The sequence below is a fragment of the Haliotis rubra genome, unplaced genomic scaffold, assembly GCF_003918875.1.
Source record: "Haliotis rubra isolate DU_JTF1 unplaced genomic scaffold, ASM391887v1 Scf669, whole genome shotgun sequence".
In the NCBI taxonomy this organism is placed as follows: domain Eukaryota; kingdom Metazoa; phylum Mollusca; class Gastropoda; order Lepetellida; family Haliotidae; genus Haliotis; species Haliotis rubra.
Window position 1 is genome coordinate 226,402 of NW_025767378.1, and position 25,788 is coordinate 252,189.

The 25,788-nt window shown below is 40.6% G+C and overlaps 3 protein-coding genes across 3 annotated transcripts in view; 2 read left to right on the plus strand and 1 right to left on the minus strand.

The window, feature by feature from the left end:
* LOC124257617 (aspartate--tRNA ligase, mitochondrial-like) overlaps positions 1–977 on the plus strand; it is a 39,545-nt gene extending 38,568 nt beyond the window's left edge. Inside the window, exon 18 of the mRNA XM_046691718.1 lies at positions 123–977. Coding sequence (XP_046547674.1) covers positions 123–280 — 158 coding nt within the window. The 3' untranslated portion in view covers positions 281–977. The remainder of the gene's footprint in view (positions 1–122) is intronic.
* A 9,830-nt stretch (positions 978–10,807) lies between these two features.
* On the minus strand, positions 10,808–19,807 carry LOC124257605 (protein Dr1-like). Its single transcript, XM_046691706.1, has 3 exons — positions 19,340–19,807; positions 13,229–13,392; positions 10,808–11,301 (listed from the first exon to the last, which is right to left on the minus strand). The coding sequence occupies exons 1-3, from the start codon at positions 19,557–19,559 to the stop codon at positions 11,170–11,172; spliced, it is 516 nt and encodes a 171-aa protein (XP_046547662.1). The 5' UTR covers positions 19,560–19,807; the 3' UTR covers positions 10,808–11,169.
* A 187-nt stretch (positions 19,808–19,994) lies between these two features.
* LOC124257603 lies at positions 19,995–23,156 on the plus strand. The gene is given in 2 exon segments (XM_046691705.1): positions 19,995–20,540; positions 20,543–23,156. Coding segments are annotated over 2 exon segments (2,499 nt in total). The 5' UTR covers positions 19,995–20,149; the 3' UTR covers positions 22,651–23,156.
* The last annotated feature ends 2,632 nt before the right edge of the window (positions 23,157–25,788 follow it).

Genomic DNA, 25,788 nt, shown 5'->3' on the forward strand with positions numbered 1-25,788 from the left:
TCTAATTAGTTACACCGTCTAGCTGTAACTAGCTCTCTTGTAAGTCTCTGGCTATGTCAAGTGACACTGTCCAGTTGTGAATGAATGACTTGACACCAGACTCCACTTTTGTTGGTTGGCAGGTCTGGACAGACTGTTGGCAATCATCTGTGGTACGAACAGCATCAGAGACGTCATCGCCTTCCCCAAGTCACATGATGGCAAGGATCCAATGAGCCAAGCCCCTGCTGATGTAAGCCAGGCAGATCTTGACAAGTACAGCATATCAGTGAAAACATGATTGAAGTATCATGTACGAGAATTTAAAAGTGTACATCTACATTCAGCAATGATTAGAGACAAGTCTGCAAGAGACAGTGATCATGTTGTTTAAGATCAGAAATGAGTCACTAAGATGCGGCGGTAATCGTGTGGTTTAGTCATAGATCAGAAATGAGTCTGTAAGACGCGGTGATCATATGGTTTAGTCAAAGATAAGGGATAAGTATGAAAGAGGCAGCGATCCTGTGATGTAGTCACCGGCCAGTTATCAGTTTCTCCAAAGAGCATGTCATTTTTGTGTTAATGCCCCATCCAGCAATGTCCTGTCTATATAACAACACATGCCCGGCCCATCTACCAGTTGCCTCTTACAGTCAGCATGGGAATTCCCCGTGGGCAAGTCATCAGTCATCCAAACGTACATTGATTTAAAAGAAACACCATGATAACATTTTCCACTGTTAGGTATTCCACTTTGCTAAATTCATCACTGCATAAAACCCAAGCTTGATTTAGTAACACTTATTCATGTGAACTATGACTCAGATGTGACAAGCTGTCTCCCCACACCTTCCTGTTAAGTGGGAGGGTTCCTTCATCATCCTCAATGTCTGGCAGTCGCAATCACCCAGGCAACAGCGAGTGCCAGGGCAACTACAACTGCTCTGGCAACAGTGAGTGCTAAGGCAACTACAACTGTTCTGGCAACAGTGAGAGTCTGGGCAACTATAAGTGTCTGGGCAACTACAACTGCTCTGGCAACAGTGAGTGTCCGGGCAACTACAACTGCTCAGGCAACAGTAAGTGTCCGGGCAACTACGACTGCTCTGGCAACAGTGAGTGCCCAGGCAACTACAACTGCTCTGGCAACAGTGAGTGTCCGGGTAGCTATGACTGCTCTGGCAACAGTGAGTGCCCAGTCAACATCTTCATGATCAACTGACTGCAGAAAGCGATTCCAGTAATCTTGTCTTTGTGATTTTGTTGAAAAGCATGTACAGTGTAAATATATATACAGTATGACCAGAAATTATTTAGAATTTTGGGAATATGTTTAATTTGATTTCTAGTATAAACAACCATGACCAGCTATCAAGTGCTTGGTTTCATTCAAGAGAGACAACTCCGTTAATCCTTTTTCATTAGTTTGTGAAGAGTTATCCCCCTTTGTTTACTTGCTAGCAGACGACATTTTCAGTGATCCTCAGTATGGATGATTTAGAGAAGAGGAAGTTGATTTTAGAGTATTATAACAAGGACATCAGATCAGCTAAAGTGATTTCAGGTAGAGCAGGCATCCCTTTGTCTACTGTTTATCGTGTTTTGAAAAATATTGCAAATGGATATGGCACTGAGCACCAGGGAGGCGCAGGTAGGCCCAGAAAATTGACTGTCGATGACAGGAGGCGTCTTGGTATTCTTGTTTCTAAAAACAAACTAAGGAGTTTAGAAAACTTAAGGCTGGATATGATAGAGGAACTGTTGCTGTCTGTAAGGAGACAATAAGAACTGAGCTGCATGCAATAGGTTGGCAGGAAAGTCGAGGAATTCCATCACCGATCATGAAACCTGAACAAAAGGAGCGAAGGTTGAACTGGTGCTTACAGCATAGAAATTTTAACTGGGACAATGTGATTTTCTCAGATGAAAGTTCTGTGTGGCTGTTTCCTACTACACTGAAATTCTGGACCAAACAAACTGAAAACCTTTGTATCAGCTTCAAAGTACAGTCCGAAATTTAACGTGTGGGGTGGCATATCTGTGTTAGGGGCAACGCCCCTCTGTGTATTTGAAGGTAATATGAACAGTGAGCGGTACACAGATATTCTCGAGGGACATTTACTTCCATCTGCGCTCGTGTTCTATGGAAATTTTTGGATTTACCAGCAGGACAACGACCCAAAACATCGTTCAAAGCATTCACAGGCCTGGTTTTGGACCCAAAATATGACATTATTAGATTGGCCAAGCTATAGCCCTGACCTAAATCCAATAGAAAATGTTTGGGACTTATGAAGGAAAGTGTCAATAAGAAAAATCTGACAAATATTGCTGAAATGAAAGAAGAGGTGGTCCGATATTGGGACAGCATGGACCATGACTTTCTAACTTCTTTGCTCAGTAGTATGCCCTGCCGCATTGAAGCCTGCACTGCTGCCCATGGTGACTTGACAAAATACTAACTGTTCACCTGTCTTTGAATCCGAGTTATGTTCTGCTAATATTCACATTTAATATGTGAGTAATGAGTGAAAAAATAAAAAAATTACAATCTTAAATTCTTAATAATTTCTGGTTTAACTGTATAATCATGTCAAACAATGTAAACAATAAATGCCAACAATTGTAAGTTTGTTTCACTTATTTGTTACACCCTATCCATTTATTGTATACATAATACTACTTTACCACAGGAGAGTCTGGTACTGGTACTTTAATGCTTCACTGCTGTAGAGAGTGCAGCACATCACTTTAACTGTAGCAGCTTGGCACATTGCTGATCAGTGATATGATGGGGACACTGTTGTAGCAGGGGCACAGGCACTGATCAGTAATATGATAGGAACACTGTTGTAGCAGGGGGCACATTGCTGATCAGTAATATGATAGGGACACTGTTGTAGCAGGGAGACACATTGCTGATCAGTAATATGATAGGGACACTGTTGTAGCAGGGAGGCACATTGCTGATCAGTAATATGATGATACACTGTTGTAGGAGGGGCACATCTGTTGTAGAACACTGTTGTAGGAGGGAGGCACATTGCTGATCAGTAATATGATAGGGGACACTGTTGTAGGAGGGGGCACATTGCTGATCAGTAATATGATAGGGACACTGTTGTAGCAGGGAGGCACATTGCTGATCAGTAATATGATAGGAGGCACACTGTTGTAGGAGGGAGGCACATTGCTGATCAGTAATATGATAGGACACTGTTGTAGCAGGGAGGCACATTGCTGATCAGTAATATGATAGTAACACTGTTGTAGCAGGGCAGGCACATTGCTGATCAGTAATATGATAGGGACACTGTTGTAGGAGGGGCACATTGCTGCACATTGTACACTGATCAGTAATGATGATAGGGCACACTGATGTTGTAGCACTGTTGGGAGGCACATTGCTGATCAGTAATATGATAGGACACTGTTGTAGGAGGGAGGCACATTGCTGATCACATGATATGATAGGAACACTGTTGTAGCAGACTGGGAGGCACATTGCTGATCAGTAATATGATAGGAACACTGTTGTAGGCAGGGAGGCACATTGCTGATCAGTAATATGATAGGAACACTGTTGTAGGAGGGAGGCACATTGCTGATCAGTAATATGATAGGAACACTGTTGTAGGAGGGGAGGCACATTGCTGATCAGTAATATGATAGTAATATGAACACTGTTGTAGCAGGGAGGCACATTGCTGATCAGTAATATGATAGGGACACTGTTGTAGCAGGGGCACATTGCTGATCAGTAATATGATAGGAACACTGTTGTAGCAGGGAGGCACATTGCTGATCAGTAATATGATAGGAACACTGTTGTAGGAGGGGGCACATTGCTGATCAGTAATATGATAGGACACACTGTTGTAGGAGGCACATTGCTGATCAGGGCACATTGCTGATCAGTAATATGATAGGGACACTGTTGTAGCAGGGAGCAGGGGCACATTGCTGATCAGTAATATGATAGGGACACTGTTGTAGCAGGGAGGCACATTGCTGATCAGTAATATGATAGGGACACTGTTGTAGCAGGGAGGCACATTGCTGATCAGTAATATGATAGGGACACTGTTGTAGGAGGGAGGCACATTGCTGATCAGTAATATGATAGGAACACTGTTGTAGCAGGGAGGCACATTGCTGATCAGTAATATGATAGATAGGAACACTGTTGTAGGAGGGAGGCACATTGCTGATCAGTAATATGATAGGAACACTGTTGTAGCAGGGAGGCACATTGCTGATCAGTAATATGATAGGAACACTGTTGTAGGAGGGAGGCACATTGCTGATCAGTAATATGATAGGAACACTGTTGAACACTGTTGTAGGAGGGGCACATTGCTGATCAGTAATATGATAGGAACACTGTTGTAGCAGGGGGCACATTGCTGATCAGTAATATGATAGGAACACTGTTGTAGGAGGGAGGCACATTGCTGATCAGTAATATGATAGGAACACTGTTGTAGGAGGGAGGCACATTGCTGATCAGTAATATGATAGGAACACTGTTGTAGGAGGGAGGCACATTGCTGATCAGTATTGCTGATAATATGATAGGAACACTGTTGTAGCAGGGAGGCACATTGCTGATCAGTAATATGATAGGAACACTGTTGTAGGAGGGAGGCACATTGCTGATCAGTAATATGATAGGAACACTGTTGTAGGAGGGGGGCACATTGCTGATCAGTAATATGATAGTGACACTGTTGTAGCAGGGAGGCACATTGCTGATCAGTAATATGATAGGGACACTGTTGTAGCAGGGAGGCACATTGCTGATCAGTAATATGATAGGAACACTGTTGTAGCAGGGAGGCACATTGCTGATCAGTAATATGATAGGAACACTGTTGTAGGAGGGAGGCACATTGCTGATCAGTAATATGATAGGAACACTGTTGTAGCAGGGAGGCACATTGCTGATCAGTAATATGATAGGAACACTGTTGTAGCAGGGAGGCACATTGCTGATCAGTAATATGATAGGAACACTGTTGTAGCAGGGAGGCACATTGCTGATCAGTAATATGATAGGAACACTGTTGTAGCAGGGAGGCACATTGCTGATCAGTAATATGATAGGAACACTGTTGTAGTAGAGGAGGCACATTGCTGATCAGTAATATGATAGGAACACTGTTGTAGGAGGAGGCACATTGCTGATCAGTAATATGATAGGAACACTGTTGTAGCAGGGGGGCACATTGCTGATCAGTAATATGATACATTGGACACTGTTGTAGCAGGGAGGCACATTGCTGATCAGTAATATGATAGGAACACTGTTGTAGGAGGGAGGCACATTGCTGATCAGTAATATGATAGGGACACTGTTGTAGCAGGGGGGCACATTGCTGATCAGTAATATGATAGGGACACTGTTGTAGTAGCAGGGGGCACATTGCTGATCAGTAATATGATAGGAACACTGTTGTAGGAGGGAGGCACATTGCTGATCAGTAATATGATAGGAACACTGTTGTAGGAGGGGGCACATTGCTGATCAGTAGCAGAGGAGGCACATTGCTGATGTAATATGATAGGAACACTGTTGTAGCAGGGAGGCACATTGCTGATCAGTAATATGATAGGAACACTGTTGTAGCAGGGAGGCACATTGCTGATCAGTAATATGATAGGGAACACTGTTGTAGGAGGGAGGCACATTGCTGATCAGTAATATGATAGGGACACTGTTGTAGCAGGGAGGCACATTGCTGATCAGTAATATGATAGGAACACTGTTGTAGCAGGGGGCACATTGCTGATCAGTAATATGATAGGAACACTGTTGTAGGAGGGGGCACATTGCTGATCAGTAATATGATAGGAACACTGTTGTAGCAGGGAGGCACATTGCTGATCAGTAATATGATAGGACACTGTTGTTGTAGCAGGGAGGCACATTGCTGATCAGTACTGTATGATAGGAACATTGCTGATGTTGTAGGAGGGACTGTTGTAGGAGGGAGGCACATTGCTGATCAGTAATATGATAGGAACACTGTTGTAGGGGGGCACATTGCTGATCAGTAATATGATAGGAACACTGTTGTAGCAGGAGGCACATTGCTGATCAGTAATATGATAGGAACACTGTTGTAGCAGGGAGGCACATTGCTGATCAGTAATATGGAGGGACACTGTTGTAGGAGGGAGGCACATTGCTGATCAGTAATATGATAGGAACACTGTTGTAGGAGGGAGGCACATTGCTGATCAGTAATATGATATGATAGGAACACTGTTGTAGCAGGAGGGCACATTGCTGATCAGTAATATGATAGGAACACTGTTGTAGGAGGGAGGCACATTGCTGATCATAGTAATATGATAGGAACACTGTTGTAGGAGGGGCACATTGCTGATCAGTAATGATGACACTGTTGACACTGTTGTAGGAGGAGGAGGCACATTGCTGATCAGTAATATGATAGGAACACTGTTGTAGCAGGAGGGCACATTGCTGATCAGTAATATGATAGGAACACTGTTGTAGCAGGGAGGCACATTGCTGATCAGTAATATGATAGGGACACACATTGTTGTAGAGGGACATTGCTGATCAGTAATATGATAGGAACACTGTTGTAGGAGGGGCACATTGCTGATCAGTAATATGATAGGACACACTGTTGTAGGAGGGAGGCACATTGCTGATCAGTAATATGATAGGAACACTGTTGTAGCAGGGAGGCACATTGCTGATCAGTAATATGATAGGGACACTGTTGTAGGAGGGGGCACATTGCTGATCAGTAATATGATAGGACAACACTGTTGTAGCAGGAGGCACATTGCTGATCAGTAATATGATAGGGACACTGTTGTAGCAGGGAGGCACATTGCTGATCAGCACATTGCTGATCAGCACATTGCTGATCATGATAGGAACACTGTTGTAGCAGGGAGGCACATTGCTGATCACATTGCTGATAATATGATAGGAACACTGTTGTAGGAGGGAGGCACATTGCTGATCAGTAATATGATAGGAACACTGTTGTAGCAGGGAGGCACATTGCTGATCAGTAATATGATAGGAACACTGTTGTAGCAGGGAGGCACATTGCTGATCAGTAATATGATAGGAACACTGTTGTAGGAGGGGGCACATTGCTGATCAGTAATATGATAGGTACACTGTTGTAGGAGGGGGCACATTGCTGATCAGTAATATGATAGGAACACTGTTGTAGCAGCAGGGAGGCACATTGCTGATCAGTAATATGATAGGAACACTGTTGTAGCAGGGAGGCACATTGCTGATCAGTAATATGATAGTGACACTGTTGTAGGAGGGGGACATTGCTGATCAGTAATATGATAGGAACACTGTTGTAGGGGGGCACATTGCTGATCAGTAATATGATAGGGACACTGTTGTAGCAGGGAGGCACATTGCTGATCAGTAATATGATAGGAACACTGTTGTAGCAGGGAGGCACATTGCTGATCAGTAATATGATAGGAACACTGTTGTAGCAGGGAGGCACATTGCTGATCAGTAATATGATAGGAACACTGTTGTAGGAGGGGGCACATTGCTGATCAGTAATATGATAGGAACACTGTTGTAGCAGGGAGGCACATTGCTGATCAGTAATATGATAGGGACACTGTTGTAGGAGGGAGGCACATTGCTGATCAGTAATATGATAGTGACACTGTTGTAGCAGGGAGGCACATTGCTGATCAGTAATATGATAGGAACACTGTTGTAGCAGGGGGCACATTGCTGATCAGTAATATGATAGGGACACTGTTGTAGCAGGGAGGCACAGGCACATTGCTGATCAGTAATATGATAGGAACACTGTTGTAGCAGGGAGGCACATTGCTGATCAGTAATATGATAGGAACACTGTTGTAGGAGGGAGGCACATTGCTGATCAGTAATATGATAGGAACACTGTTGTAGGAGGGAGGCACATTGCTGATCAGTAATATGATAGGAACACTGTTGTAGGAGGGGCACATTGCTGATCAGTAATATGATAGGAACACTGTTGTAGCAGGGAGGCACATTGCTGATCAGTAATATGATAGGAACACTGTTGTAGGAGGGGGCACATTGCTGATCAGTAATATGATAGGTACACTGTTGTAGCAGGGAGGCACATTGCTGATCAGTATGATATGATAGGGACACTGTTGTAGTTGTAGGGGGCACATTGCTGATCAGTAATATGATAGGGAACACTGTTGTAGGAGGGAGGCACATTGCTGATCAGTAATATGATAGGAACACTGTTGTAGCAGGGAGGCACATTGCTGATCAGTAATATGATAGGAACACTGTTGTAGGAGGGGGCACATTGCTGATCAGTAATATGATAGGAACACTGTTGTAGGAGGGGCACATTGCTGATCAGTAATATGATAGGAACACTGTTGTAGCAGGGAGGCACATTGCTGATCAGTAATATGATAGGAACACTGTTGTAGGAGGGAGGCACATTGCTGATCAGTAATATGATAGGAACACTGTTGTAGGAGGGAGGCACATTGCTGATCAGTAATATGATAGGAACACTGTTGTAGGAGGGAGGCACATTGCTGATCAGTAATATGATAGGAACACTGTTGTAGCAGGGAGGCACATTGCTGATCAGTAATATGATAGGAACACTGTTGTAGGAGGGAGGCACATTGCTGATCAGTAATATGATAGGAACACTGTTGTAGGAGGGGGCACATTGCTGATCAGTAATATGATAGGGACACTGTTGTAGGAGGGAGGCACATTGCTGATCAGTAATATGATAGGAACACTGTTGTAGGAGGGAGGCACATTGCTGATCAGTAATATGATAGGAACACTGTTGTAGCAGGGAGGCACATTGCTGATCAGTAATATGATAGGAACACTGTTGTAGCAGGGAGGCACATTGCTGATCAGTAATATGATAGGAACACTGTTGTAGGAGGGAGGCACATTGCTGATCAGTAATATGATAGGAACACTGTTGTTGCAGCAGGAGGCACATTGCTGATCAGTAATATGATAGGAACACTGTTGTAGGAGGGAGGCACATTGCTGATCAGTAATATGATAGGAACACTGTTGTAGCAGGGAGGCACATTGCTGATCAGTAATATGATAGGAACACTGTTGTAGGAGGGAGGCACATTGCTGATCAGTAATATGATAGGAACACTGTTGTAGGAGGAGGCACATTGCTGATCAGTAATATGATAGGGACACTGTTGTAGGAGGGAGGCACATTGCTGATCAGTAATATGATAGGAACACTGTTGTAGGAGGGAGGCACATTGCTGATCAGTAATATGATAGGGACACTGTTGTTGTAGGAGGAGGCACATTGCTGATCAGTAATATGATAGGGACACTGTTGTAGCAGGGAGGCACATTGCTGATCAGTAATATATGATAGGAACACTGTTGTAGGAGGGAGGCACATTGCTGATCAGTAATATGATAGGAACACTGTTGTAGGAGGAGGCACATTGCTGATCAGTAATATGATAGGAACACTGTTGTAGGAGGGAGGCACATTGCTGATCAGTAATATGATAGAACACTGTTGTAGCAGGGAGGCACATTGCTGATCAGTAATATGATAGGATACACTGTTGTAGGAGGGAGGCACATTGCTGATCAGTAATATGATAGGAACACTGTTGTAGGAGTAGGGAGGCACATTGCTGATCAGTAATATGATAGGAACACTGTTGTAGGAGGAGGCACATTGCTGATCAGTAATATGATAGGAACACTGTTGTAGGAGGGGGCACATTGCTGATCAGTAATATGATAGGAACACTGTTGTAGGAGGGAGGCACATTGCTGATCAGTAATATGATAGGAACACTGTTGTAGCAGAGGAGGCACATTGCTGATCTGTTGTGTAGGGAGGGGCACATTGCTGATCAGTAATATGATAGGAACACTGTTGTAGGAGGGAGGCACATTGCTGATCAGTAATATGATAGGAACACTGTTGTAGTAGGAGGAGGCACATTGCTGATCAGTAATATGATAGGAACACTGTTGTAGGAGGGAGGCACATTGCTGATCAGTAATATGATAGGAACACTGTTGTTGTAGGAGGGAGGGGCACATTGCTGATCAGTAATATGATAGGAACACTGTTGTAGGAGGGAGGCACATTGCTGATCAGTAATATGATAGGAACACTGTTGTAGCAGGGAGGCACATTGCTGATCAGTAATATGATGATAGGAGGGGCACACACTGTTGTATAGGAACAGTAGGAGGCACATTGCTGATCAGTAATATGATAGGAACACTGTTGTAGGAGGGACAGGCACATTGCTGATCAGTAATATGATAGGAACACTGTTGTAGGAGGGCTAGATCACATTGCTGATCAGTAATATGATATTTTATGTCCACAGTCACTCCTGAATACACAGCCACAAAAACAATGGAGATGTCAAGGTCATATATATACACAAACACTATTTCCCAGCATGTGGTGTTGCTGTCAAGCAGTTTACATCCAGAGGAATGTACAGGCTCAACTTCACCAACTGTAGTTACCATGGTAACTCAACTTTCCAGTTCCTTCCTTCTTTTGGTGTTAGTATTACAGTAGAGATGCATGACTCTGACAAGACCAGACAGGTGCAACACTGTGGAAGATGGCCAGGTGTGGTGGTTATGTTGAAAACGATAATACTTCAAATATGATGAGCATTTGAATGATGATGAAAACAAGGGTATTGCTTCCTGCTTAAAGCTGAAGCTGCTACATAGCATGTACATTATGGCCGAGATTATTACACAGATTACTAGTCTTCAAGATTTTTTAGAAAAGCAAACAAATACATGCATCAATGTAACCCACAATTTGTCATACACACAAAAATGTTTGCATCCCAGAGAGATACAAGAAGGCTTACAAGAAACTTGACTGAAGGTCTTCAGATAAGTCAGTCCTAAAGATCTATTGTGTTGTACGCAGTCTTTGGGAATAGCAATCCACCGTAATGACAACAGAGTTGAAACCCTGTATCCATGGTTACAGGCTGCTGAAACCCTGCATCCATGGTGACCTGGAGTGGAAACCTTGCATCTGGTAGGAGATACCAAATGGAATATTGAATTATCACATGACTGCCACGTCTCCTTGACAGTCTCTGCCATCTTAACTCAGGGGAGACAAGGAAACTGTCCTAGGAATAGTCCTCTTGACTGTCTATAGGTTGCTGTTGTTGCTGTTGTAGCTGTAAGAGCTGTTGCTGTTGAAGAGCCTGCTGCATCTGAAACCACTGCTGTTGGTCCCTCTGCGCCTGTTCCTGGCGAGCCTACAAAGACAAATGATGACTTTACTCATGTGTCTCACAAACGAAACAAGTGTAGACGTGAGCACAGCTCACATACCCCCGTTTCCCACTTTGGGACATGGAAATGACTGATATTGATATATATAATGTGACAAGGATCAGCAGCTCACAAGACTTTCTCCTTGACTCTACTAAACTTTATATACATGTTAGATAATAGTTTTGCCATGTACTGATTACAGTAATAATTTATGGAAACATTAGTTTTTGGTGTTTTCCGTGGAAACCTAACATACAATTGAACTTGTTGCACACAATGAAGTGGACGTAGATGCAGATTGTTATTTTTTAGCACATGGCATATCTGTGGGTCATGATTAACTTGTGTATTAAGTTTGGTGAACCTAGTATGTATAGTTTCGATGAGATGCTGTGGCCAGGTAACCATCTAACACATTTTGCACCAAGTCATGTTTCCATGGAAACAACAACAAAACAAATTCTGAAAAAACTTTAAAATAGCAAAAGGCACATCAATGGGTAATGATTAACATGTGTGTGAAGTTTGGTGAACCTAGCATGTAAACTTTAAGAGATATGCTCCGGACAAAACCACCAAACACATTTGGCACTAAGTCGTGTTTCCATGGAAACAGCAATAAAACAAAATTCTGAAAAATTAAAATAGCAAAAGGCACATCAATGGGTAATGATTAACATGTGTGTGAAGTTTGGTGAACCTAGCATGTAAACTTTAAGTGATATGCTCCGGACAAAGTTTCGGGACGGACGGACAGACAGAATGAACGCTATATACCCCGTTACTTCGTAGCGGGGGTATAATAATGTGCTGTTTCCTGGTCCTCCACGATTGTCGGAGCTGACAGACATGATGGGGTCTCATAGTTTGTCACAGTCACATGCCACACACGTCACAAGTAAGTCCTACTTGTACCTGTAACAACACAGGCAGGGTCTGTACCCCCAATGTTAAGATTTGATACAAACATAATCCTTGGCTTAGAACAGCAGCCAGCTAATATCGTGATGTAGTTGAAACATGATGGAGGGATACTACAGCCTACTTGTAACATGATGTAGGGATACTGCAGCCTACTTGTAACATGATGTAGGGATACTGCAGCCTACTTGAAACATGGAGGGATACTACAGCCTACTTGTAACATGATGGAGGGATACTACAGCCTACTTGTAACATGATGTAGGGATACTACAGCCTACTTGAAACATGATGGAAGGATACTACAGCCTACTTGTAACATGATGGAGGGATACTACCATAGGGGCGTGTCTCGCTTAGAAAGAGCATTAGAAAGACATATAGGTGTATAGACCCTACCCTATTACTATATAAGGAAAGGGATGTAACAACAAAACCACCCTCTCCTCAATCAAAGTTAGATTTCAATATTGTTAAGGCCCTGCCGAAGTCTACGGATCGAAAGGTAGATGATTTCCCTACAAAATGAGCTATAAATGGTCACAATCGGATCATTATTTCAACAGTTATACGCCACAACTCACAGAAAACAGCTACCTCCACAATTCCAAGCCACAATCATGGATCAGCCAAGACAGCGAAAACTCACCTTTTAAATTTGTTTATTAATTGCAGCCACGTTGACAGCACCTATGTAGGGCTAGATGTCACTTGAATGTCAAGGTTATCTATGGCCAACAAGTGAGTATGATTGCCGATGATTTTGGAGAAAATGCCTGCTTACTGTCGAGGAAATGATATGTAGATGTTGCAATCAGTTTTAGACCCTCCTTGAAACGTGATGGAGGGATACTACAGGATGGGGCACTACAGTCTGTACATATTGAACTAACCTAGTAAGCATTCAAATATTTCTAAAATCATTCATTTTGTTTCAAGAAACAAAGGAGAAAAAAAAAAGATTCAAAATTTCTAAGAGTGTACAACCTTTGCAAACAACTCCTGTTGTTGCCGTAGCAACTCCTCCTCTGGAATACCAAGGTTTTCGAGGCGGGAGCTGCCTCTCCTTTTCTTGGCCGCCACGGCCTTGGCCTCCTGCAGTACGGCTTGTGCATCCTCCTTGTAGGCTCCGAACCCGAGACTGTCCAGCGCTGAGGACAGAACCAATGTCAAGGTCAGGACAACACATAACCACTCTGATGAATTCATTAATAAAAACATACTGTTAGCCAATAACTGAAATTCCTGTTAAATTCCAGGATTCCACACAATCAATTTTCAAATGTTGCACACAGATATTACATAGGGGCCATGATAGCGAAAGACATTTGAAATATTTCCATTTCCAATCCATTAAAACAAATAAAAACTACCCGATACCAAAACACTGTGACTTTGACTGTTTGAGTTTCACCTTGTTAAGACTCCAAATCATGCAGTCACAATTACAGACAGACAGACAGACAGACATTTTATTCAGTAATAGACCACTGGCCCAAAACACATTCATAAATATGATAAGAAGTTACATGCGTTTTACATAAAAACAATTAGAATCTCTTATTTTCCCAACATTATATAAAAATAGGCATAAATTATTTATAACATTTATGTTTGTTGAAGTCATTATGTTTATAAAACTGTGTTGTGAAATAGGATGTTTCAAATATTTACCCAGAAGCTTATTCCTTATATCTAGGTAGGCTTTACAATAAAGTAAAACATGTATTTCATCTTCAATTAAATAAACATTAATTTTGTAGCAAAAAGGACAGAATCTTGAATCATAAGGGACATTGTTATATTTATCGGTCTCAGAACTAAGTTTAAATTTACCGCATCTAAATTTTGTTAAACAATTTCTTAAATATGGTGCAATACCTAAACTGAGATAAGTTTCAACATTCAGGAGGGACTTGAAAAGTATATAATTAGAACACTTGGTTATATTATGTAGGGATGAGTACCAATCTTGTGAAAGATTATCAGACTATCTTTGCTTAAAAACAGAAATGGAACCATCAATCTCTCCAATATCCTGTGAAATCCAAACAAAGCCAAACCCAAATCTAAATAATATATTCTTGATATGAGATGCCCATGTCGTCCGTCCAGATTCATCCAAAGACTTTAGCATTAAATAAAACTGATGAGGTAATCTACAACTTGGAAGAGTTAAAAGTCTACACCAATATTTAACTGTCCTCGACATATAAGTAAGTTGAAAAGGGAATCTGCCACATTAACCAAGAACCATATTGTTGCATGTATTTTTACCAACTTCTAAGAAATATTTACATGTCACAATTACTGATTTGTGTAACACATTTTAGAGCATGTGTCTTGTACTCTGCACACTCTTAAAGCAACAATGAGACAGGCTTGCTGACATACAATCAGTAGAAGCCAATCTTCCAAGAAGCATATCTGGTACATTGGCAAAACATAATTATGTCAAGTGGACAGTGACCACCATGAGATACCTGGATACCTTTTTTCTTTAAAAAAAAACGAAAAGAAAGGAAAATCATGTTCGAACAAAGTTCTAAGGAAATGTCAGCCAAGACTGCAAGCTCACCTGCGTCCAAAGGCATTTGCTAGAATCTAGGTACATGACTATCATTTGGTATGATGAATCATAATCATTATGAGGAATTGCTGATCAGATTCTTAACATTAACAAGGGCCACTTTTGTTCAACTTTTGGGGCAACAAACCTGACAAAATCAAGAGAACACAAATTATTTGCAACACAGAAGGTGGTGGTATAAATTGCCCGAAAAATAAGGCTCAAAAGATTTCCATGTTACGGAGACATTACTTACAAACAGTTGTTTGAATTAAATCTGCCAAAGTATCTGGACGACGAAAACTAACGACCCTAAAACATGGATAAAAAACAATGTTTCTAGTTCTTACTATTCCTATTTGCTTTTTGCTTGGTTCCAATTTGTAAACAACGCTAGCCAAGTAGATAACTCTGAAATTAATATATTATCCAAAAGCATGTGGTTGAACGACGACATTACAATTGGTAAAAGTCCAGTCTCATTAAAGCTATGGCAGAGTAAAGGAATAAATTTTATGAGTGATCTGATTAATGAAAACGGTTATTTTCATACCCTTGAAGAGTTCAAACAATGTTTTGACATTAATGTTAATTTTCTAGAGTTCAACAGCGTGTTAGCATCTGTCAAAGCATATTGCCAGGCCTACCATACAAACGGTGAACAAATCATCAAAACTGAACTCATATACACCAAAACAGAACAAAAACCACCAAAACTGCAACAATATCCTCTAAAACCGAAACAATACATCTGTAATGGAAGACTAATCGTTCGAAATGGAAACAAAACTTGCGTATCAGCTACAAGAGCACACAAGAACGGTTGCCGAGCGTACAAAACGGCATTCATAGCATCCCAACACGGCAGTCATAGCATCCCGAAACGGCATACAAATCGTCAAAGATGGCGGCGAGGGGAGACGAATAGGCTTTGGTACATAATTGTTTTTCGTCACTATGAGTCTAATCTTGAAAATTTGATATCGGGATGTAGTGCATAAACCCCCTATTGTAGTAAGCTTCAAACCTATGTCCATACTTCTCAGTGTCAGGCTTGCAATTCTGCACAATGTGGTCCCTCGTTCGACCGAATAGGATTTCTTGTCAACATGCCGTGCTACAGTTTCTCTTCAGTTTCGTATTCATATTCATAGCATCACATTCAACATTACTATATTTTAGTGATTTAAAAAGTTTACAAAAACTTCGTTCATTCTCCGTGAATTGCATATATAAGTGATCATTTCTACTTTGACTTCCCAAACTGCCTTTTTTAAAATTTCTCAAACTTGTATTCACAGATTCCTGAGAGAGACGTGCAAGTCCTCTTGTCATGACATATTCTTCTTAGTTTGTATGTTTGGATGCTACCGCTTCACACTGCACATATGGTCATGTTCTCAGACGAAGATCTTCTAGTTTTATCTTACTTTTATGAAGTCATTCAGTGAATATATTTCTTTCAGATATCTCTGTGATACCGAACCTTCCGAAAATTCCAACGTTTGAGTGTATGCCATATAAAGAGAAGTTCAAAAATCGGGTAACATTGCGTTCTCATCAGAGAAGGAAACATGAACTTGCTTATAATTTCAACTGTGAATTGTGTGTCAGGAAGATTTTATCATTCTGCAATTTTATCTTTTCCATGTACTTCAAAGTATTCCATGCAATCCCAAACATTTTACATCATTTAACAAAAAATAAAGCTTAACTTGAGGTACAAACATGCTTCCGTCTTTGTTATTTTAAGTCTCAAGAAGTCGCCTCCTGTGGACTTGAAACAGAAATCCCTGCCCTAATCAGTGGATCGTACACTTTAAAAATGATCACTTATAAATGCAATTCACGGACAATGAACAAAATTTTTGTAAACTTTTTAAATCACTAAAATATAGTAATGTTGAATGTGACGCCATGAACACTTTATTTACAAAACTGAAGAGAAACAGGACCACGGCATGTTGACAAGAAATCCTATTCGGTCGAACGAGGGACCACATTGTGTAGAATTGCAATCCTTGCACTAAGAAGTATGGACATAGGTTTGAAGCTAACTACAATAGGGGGGTTTATGCACTACATCCCGATATCAAATTTTCAAGATTAGACTCATAGTGACGAAAAACATTATGTACCAAAGCCTACTCGTCTCCCCTCACTGCCATCTTTGACGTTTTGTATGCCGTTTCGGGATGCTATGACTGCCGTGTTAGGATGCCATGAATGCCGTTTTGTACGCTCGGCAACCGTTCTCGCTCGCTCTTGTAGCTGATACGCAAGTTTTGTTTCCATTTCAAACGATTAGTCTTCCATTACAGATGTATTGTTTCGGTTTTAGAGAATATGGTTGCAGTTTTGGTGATTTTTGTTCTGTTTAGGTGTATATGAGTTCAGTTTTGATGATTTGTTCACCGTTTGTATGGTAGGCCTGATTGCTGTGGCATGGGTTTTCCAAATTTTAATACAAATCTTGAATGTCCTTTTATGCCATTTAATATCATACATCTACTTAAAACTGTAAAAGGAAATCGATATTACTATGAAACTCTTATACAAACTCAGTGTTTACGAAATCAACATTTTCCAAAATGGGAATTGATATTGACTTTGTAGAATTAAACATGATAAACAACTATCCAGCCCAAATAGTCAACGGAACCTTTGCTGCAACCCTGTCACCTCCCCAATAGACCCAAACCAGATTCAGCCCCCATTAAAAAATCCATTCCCTACGTTGTTAAACCATCACATCAAATCAGCAGAATCCTTAAACAACAAGCAGGCATAGATACCACCTTCTCGCGTCCTCCAGCCTCAACAACCTTCTCGATGCTAACAGAAGAAAACCACATGGTCTACCATCAACAACATCCCGAAATGTGTCACTTACAAAATCAACTATGATTGTGCACAGAGCTACATAGGCAAAACATCCAGCCCCATCAACACTCAAGTGAAAGAACATCAGTCTTCCGTTACTAGTTCTGACGGCAAATCATCCATCTCCGATCACATCCAATCTAACCCAAATCGCCATATATACTGTACGGTAGTGTTGGGAATTGTTTAAAATCTCATAATTGATGATTGGTTCATTACCACCGATCAATCATCGAAAATAATTGGTTAGTGTCATTTATGAAATTTGTTAATGCACAAAAAAATAAGGAAAAAAACATGTAGTTATCTTGGGGGTTTGGGCAAAATTTCACATCTTTAAAGGATGACTAGTATGTTAGGAACATAAATTTCTTGGTGTCTTTAAGATAAATTTAATCATGACTTGGAACGAGCTTGTAGTGCTTATGAAATGTAACAGACAAAACCAACCTTGTGAAAAATATTGTTGATGAAAACAAGTGTTCCAGAATTGTTTGTGTTTGATTATTAGAAAACATGATCGATTGCTTGGTCGTTTAGTCACTGAGACCAATCTTCGATTATTTCAATTAATCGGATTACCACTACTGTATGGACATCACCATTCTTGCCAACAACCAAACGGGCTACACCAAATGAAAACTCATCGAAGCCATTGACATCAAATGCCAAAAGCCCAAGTATAGGTCAAGTATATTTCATTCCATCCAACCTGACTTTACCAAATGAAAACTAACTAAAGCCATCCACATCAAACGACACTGACCCCAGATCAATAGGGATCGAGGATATTTCATCCCCTCTGCATATGATGAACTCATCAACCAACCCTAACTGCTTGTGTAAACATGTTCTACTTCTCCTGTTCTGTACATCCCACTGGCTTCTACATGAAATCGCTTGTCATCACATCACTGTTTTTCTCAATTATGTTTGTGCTGTTTGTGTTAATTTTATACTACATAACCCTGTTTTCTACCTCAGTACCTGTTTAATACCTGCTTGACAATGATACACGAATATGTATTGAAACGTCTCATCACCTGAATAATTATGTTGTTAATCTATAATGTTTGTCCTTATCTATAAGCATCTGTATTGGAATGTCATAGTCACGAAATGAAGAGGATGTTATCCATAAAGTTTGTCTATAATGTACATCATATTTCACTGTTGTTTGTTGGTTTCACATCTAGTTCTTTTATGGACTGATTTCTGGTTCCATTATGTATTGACAAACTTTTTGGATAACTTCTTTTATTTCGTGAGTGTGATATTTCGATACAGACTCTGGTACAGTTGCAGAGTAGCTTAATCAACAGGAAGTTTGGTGAAATAAGTAAATGCATGTATAAATGTAATTTTCAACTACCAAAGTACATGCAAACTACTTTGTGTCTGTTTACAAGTCTACTGATTAATCTGTTGATGTCTTAATTGACAAACAAGACATATTTATGTTTATGTCAAATTTTCTGTTTATGCATTGTTTTGATATATAATATCGATTTAATGCCACATATGGAAAAGAACTCATCATTTTAATTATTTGGAGGATTTCCACCCTATTTTAAACATACTTTCTATCGTGTGAGGCATGAAATGCAAACATTCATTAAAGGCCCGGACAGTGTATTTCGCCATACCATTCAATACATGCTCAGGTGAGATTGTTTTCTTCTGTTGTTTAGTGCAGATTTCGTTCGCCTCTGACGACACGAGGTGTATGAACTCCGTGCAGCAACTGAGAATCAGTTCTCTTGCTTCATTGGCGACACGAACATTTGGCACAAGTTCCTTGATCATTTTGTTCAGAGCAGCCCTGGGAATGCTCAAGTCATCATCCGACTGACTCGCCTCAGCCATTCCTGCTTGGAAGAATACTAGACCCGGTCGACAAGTTTTCAACCGACAGTCGGTATATGCACTTCCGCAAATGTGGTGATTACTCCATTTGACGTATCTCAAGAATATGTTACATTCACTTCACATCATAAAGGAAATAAAGACAACTTCGGATGGATATCTTCTTGCTTGCAACTGAAACCAAATATTTCTTTGTGCTGAAAAGTCAACAATACATGCGGTTTCCTTTTCCGCAAGTGAACTGCGCATGCGTGAAATTGTCACTTAAAGCAAAGATATTGTCAGGAACAGTTGATATATTTTCTATTCAGTTACAAAGTGTGGCATCGTCAAACTGTAACACGTATCGATGTCAGACTTCACTATTTTGTGCATATTATATTTCACAATGCAGCAAGCACTAGTTTTGCTATGATATACGTGGGAGTGTTGGATAGGTCAAGGTCGTTGGAATTGTCACTTCCTGGTCGAGGTTTGTTTGGGTTTAGGAAAGCGACGATGACGTAAGCAACGGGATCTGCTTCTTGTCACTGAAATGGTTTTAAAAGACGCAGTGAATAATATATTCTGGGAAAGATCCACAATCTGACATGCAGGTCAAACTAAAACTAGGCGGGAACGTTGTTGTGGTCGGGAATATCTGTTTACAGGATGGATATCGTCCCATGGTTGATGACAGTCCATGTACGTCAGGTACCAGCGTGAACTTCCACATCGAGTCTGCTCTGTGGTATAAGACATTACTCCTCGATTCTGTGTATATCGACTGTGATGAACGCCAGGTTCACTGGCTCAGGAAAGAACAAACGGCAGTGAAAACTATCGATGATGAAATCGAATCAGAGAAGCGTTTTGTTCCTGTTGGAGCTGAGATGTTGCATGGTGACATTGATGTTTATGATTTTGATCCAACCGTTGATGAGCTAGCAGACAAGGCAAATGACTGCATGGCTCAGTACAGAGACCGAAAAATAACATGGGAATACTCCTAACTGAAGTGACACGCCTTCTTCATTGTTACATTTTCCCAGCTATCAGATTTACTATGGATGACCGAGACATGTTACAGGATGTTTTGATGCAGGTGGAGAGTAAATCTGAAATGGTTGAAGCAGAGATTTTAAAGAAATCCAAATCAGTTGATATAACAGAACAAACCTTACTGAAACAGCGGACACGAATTCTGAAAAATGAAAATTTTGAAAGTGAACTTTATGCAAGGTCTTGTAAGAAGGATTTTTTGTCTCTTCTTCACAGTCATCTGGAGAGAGATATCATGAGACTGAATTCAGATTTCGAGGGCACGCAGCTTCAGGTTAACAGATACCGAGACTGTCAGGTATCAGCTGGAGCCAAGCTTAAACTTGAGGACCTCAGAAGGAAGCGAGATGGTGTTCATGAACAAATTGTTACATTACAGACTGCAAAAGAAACTTTGAGAAATGTATTGTTCCGTCCACCAGTCCTGAAAAAGAAAAAATTGAAAAAGATCAAAGTGAAAGAAAATGTGTTCCATGATATCTACTTGGAGGTAAATGGCAGACTCAGACTTCAGAAGGAAGATTTACAAAGGGTTTGTCTTGTAAAGGTGAAAATATCCTCAGTGCGAGAGGCGATATTATCAGCTTTATCTGAGCTTAATGCCTCAAGTGATCAATTAAGCCCAGTCCACCTCACCGATGGTAGTGAGTTCTCTCTAGACATCATTGGTCTGAAAGACAAGCCTGAAGAATGGAAGACGCTGGAGGAAAAAGTCTACTCACTCTTAGAAAATGAGAAGTCACATGCTTTCCGCAGACATCATCAAGCTGTTAAGATCATCATGGATAAAATTACAAGTGCTATTGATGAAACAAAGATGTTTGGTGCTTCCTCTGATAATATTGAAGGATTGTGGCAGTTTGTAAACTTTAAAAAAGCTTCCATTAGTGATATTGATGTGAGATTTGTAGAAGCAACCGGTGGCTCATCTCAGCGGAGACGACAAGGACATGCCAAATCAACGCTGTATTCTCCCGACTTAGTTGATGAAATTCTACCAATGGCTGTGGATGCTCTGAAGAAATCTCTCGAGAGAATCAAGGATGATATCCGTTCACAGATGGAAACAATGTGTTGTTTACTGATAAACAGCATCCCAGAATGTGCTGGGAGCCCCAAGAATAAGGTGTGGGTGTCATATGAAAATGTTCTATACACGGAGCTGCTGCCTCACCTGTGTAATTTGTATGAGTTGACCTTCGCTCCTAAGTGTATCTCCTTATATAGAGGCATAACTCGTCTCTCCCTCCAAGAATTACTTCTCGACGACAACGTCCTGAACGTCATCCTCAGTGGACTGAAATCCGGTGCAGAAGCAGCTGTGTACAGACGTGGCCGAAGCCTGACATCAGGGAGTGAGAGCAGTGAAGAGTTTGAAATACTTTCTCGGAGGAGTTTGTCCAAGTCCTGTGTGAGTATTGAAATAAAGAAGTGTACGCTGGAGGAACTGTACCGGATCGCAGACCGAGAGTGTCACCAGCTCTCTGGGAGCATCCCCAATCTGTTCGATGAAAACAACTGTGGTCCTGCTCCTGATGGTCATGTATCCCCGCAGAGGTCGTCTGCCACTGACAGCGATGACCTCGCCGACAGTGAGGCAGATGCTGAAGAGGAAGATGTTGCTGAAGAAGAGGAAGAACTTGAAGACCCTCAGACTCTTTTGGAGGAAATGTTTTCTCCTGTCAAGCAACTCCTTAAGTCATCATTCAGGGCGAAGACGATGCTAGAGAAACTGCGTCGTTTGACGAAAGTGTTTCGATCACTTGGTACCCTGCTGTCCGATCTGAACAAGAATGGCCCCATGGCCTGCTGTGATGAAATGCTGTCTATCATCATTGTGCTGCTACGATGTGTGGATGAAGAGACGTTTGTACGACTGTACGCCAGTGTTCTTCTCCTCATTGATCTGCGAGCCCCCTTCCTCAATGGCAGCGTCCATGACTGCAGCCTTACAAACTTTTATGGTGCCTTTGACTATTTATTCACAAGTCAGTTGAGCAAGAAGCCAATGTTAGACTGTCCTGCCGAATCCAATGGAAGCCTTAGGTGAGAGGTCATTGTCCTTGTTATTGTTTTGAGTATGAATCTTCCACTCCCATGGGGAAATGTGTATATTTCAAGTAACATAAAATTAGGCATACAAGGTGGACCAGCTCTAGTGAAAGTTTTAAGGACACATTTAAGTACCTTTATTATACTCGGCAGCATCTGAAACTGCATGGAGACAGACATGCCTGACAGCTCTGGTGCTCTGGTGCTCTGGTGCAAACTCGATTGTTACACACCATGAATTGTATAATTAAGCAATCACCATGTTCAACACAAACTATAGCCCGTTTGGATCAAAACGATACAGATGAATCACAATCTAACTCAAGATGATCAAGAAACTGATAGATTCCGGTCTGGAATAGTTTGATACAACCCCTAAATGTTGACATCCTGAGCTGCATGTCCTTCCCGCCCTGGGGGCTGTTCCTGCAACAGTACTACTGTTACTTTACCCTCGTAAAACTTCACTCAGAAAATCAAAACAAAATGATGATAGTTTGTTAAGTAACTCTCATTTCGGAGACAAACGTTATGAAACTTTTTTCTAGAGTTGGTCTGATGTTTCATTACATTTTGCGTTGAAATGAATGTTTGATCACGAACCGATTTGGAGTTAGATTGTGATTCATCGGTATCATTTTGACCCAAACATACTGTAGCTGACAGCAACAACATCAGCTACCATGATAGATACATAGAGAACTGGACCGAGTTGAGCTTTGTGAGTTGTACATAATGTCACACCCCTATTGATGAGTGATGTTTCGTTGGGATGTCGGACCAGGACAACATTTATATAGTACAGAACAGTTTATAGTATGCAGAGAAAACGTACCGATGAATTTCACTTTAAACAAAAAAGTAAATTAAATCAAGTGAAATGAAGATTGCGAATCCTCATAATTTTACCTTGCCAAATGAACATTTAAATCTCAGAATTTTATTTAACTTAGGATAAAAGTTGTTTAACAAACGATCATAGATTCAAATCGCTATTATTGGTTTGTATTACAAGGGGGTAAGAGCAGTAGATGGAACAGTGAAACAAAGAATGTGCCGTACGTAATGAGCGTTAGCTTAAACCAACACTACTAGTTCTCGGTGTTCCATCTACTGCGCTTACCCCCTTGTAATACAAACCAATAATAGCGATTTGAAACTATGATCATTTGTTAAACAACTTTTATCCTAAGTTGAATACAAATTTTGAGATTTGAATGTTCAATTGGCAGGGTAAAATTATGAGGATTCGTAATCTTAATTTCACTTTATTTGATTTACCTTGTCGTTTAGAGTGAAATTCATCGGTACGTTTTCACTGCAAACAGACTATAGAAGGCGCTGATCATTCCACATTTTAACTCTTAATTATTTGTTCTTGTTTCATCCCTAACCCTAACCTTATCCCTAACCCTAACCTTAACCTTAACCCTAACCCTAACCCTAACCTTAACCTTAACCTAACCTTAACCCTAACCCTAACCTTAACCCTAACCCTAACCCTAACCCTAACCCTGACCTTAACCCTAACCCTAACCTTAACCCTAACCCTAACCCTAAGAAGAACTGTCATCATCAGTTGGCATCCATGTTTCTGTTTGAAATAGTTTTCCTATATTACTTGTGATAGATGTGTTTTACTTCTTATGTGAGTGGAATGATCTGGGATAGTAGGACATAATTGGCAGCTTCACATCCCAGGCTTCCTGTTGTACAGTTTCCATGCACAGTTAATGTTGTGCCCAGTGACAATAATCTGTTCAGTGTCACAGTCTCAAAGTGTCTGTGTTCCATGCACATGTTGCCATGGTTACTGTTGAATTTGAATAGTTAAGTGTTCATAATAGTTTTGTGTGTTAGAAGACAAGGATATATACATATTTATTCACTGATATTATTCTGATGAAATCCATGTATTTATTACGTTTTTGTTATGATCGTGTGAGGACTACTTGTTTCAAGAATCACTCCGCTGTGTGTAACTGTCCCATCTTCACCACTGTTCTCTGTTGCATTAACTGGCCTCTACACCAATCTACAAGTAATGTTTATAAGCTTCCCCATCGTCACCATTTGTTTTCTCAATCAATATTGTGTTTTGGGTATTACAGAAGAAAATACCATACAATGTAGTGAGGACAGGGTGTAAGTTATTTTCATCAAAAACTTTTGTTTCACTTATGCTTGATCATTATACAAAATGATGTTTATGGTTTTAATGAGTGCCCCTATTTTTCTGAGCACCCAGGGTTTTTATTAGAGGGGATACGTCTACCAGGTTTGTGGTGATATGACACCAGTAGTATGTCTGCGTCAACTTACTGGCCAGAGTTAAGTCCCTTGGTAGTCAGTGCGTTGACCATGCTTGTTTCAGATTTCAGCTGCATTAATCAGATGTGGTGTGACTAAATGACTCTGTCTCCCAGGGATGTACCTTGGTATATTAGTAAGTCGTGATTGTCCTGATTATACAGTTCAGGAAGTCCAATGCATCAACATGATGGCCTAAAGGGGATCACAGGTTATCAAGTTTATAATCAAATGTGTGTGAAAGGTTTTATATGCCATAAATGGTGTATTTTGTTTGGAAAAAATCTATCAAGTCTTCCATTTATTGAATGAATGCATTACTTGGAAATGAGTCCGAAAGTAACTATACACCTTGAAAGCATTTATGAACTGCTTTCTAGATGTTTCCATATATAACTGTCCATTTTGATTCCTTTTTAAATTTTATGGACCGCCTCCGTGGTTTAGATGTTTCCATATATAATCAAGTGTGTGTGAAAGGTTTTATATGCCATAAATGGTGTATTTTGTTTGGAAAATATCTATCAAGTCTTCCATCTATTGAATGAATGCAGTACTTAAATTCTTGGAAATGAGTTCAAAAGCAACTTTACACCTTGAAAGCATTTATGAACTGCTTTCTAGATGTTTCCATATATAACTGTCCATTTTGATTCCTGTTTAAATTTTATGAGAAGGCACATATATATTTCTATATTTCCTATCTTGACTAATGACAGAACTTTGTAACTGCTTCAAGGCTATAGGAACTTGACTACACGTTCGATTGCTTCACTTTCTCGGCACTGTATAGTAGTACAACTGCTTTGTCATGGAGGAACATCGT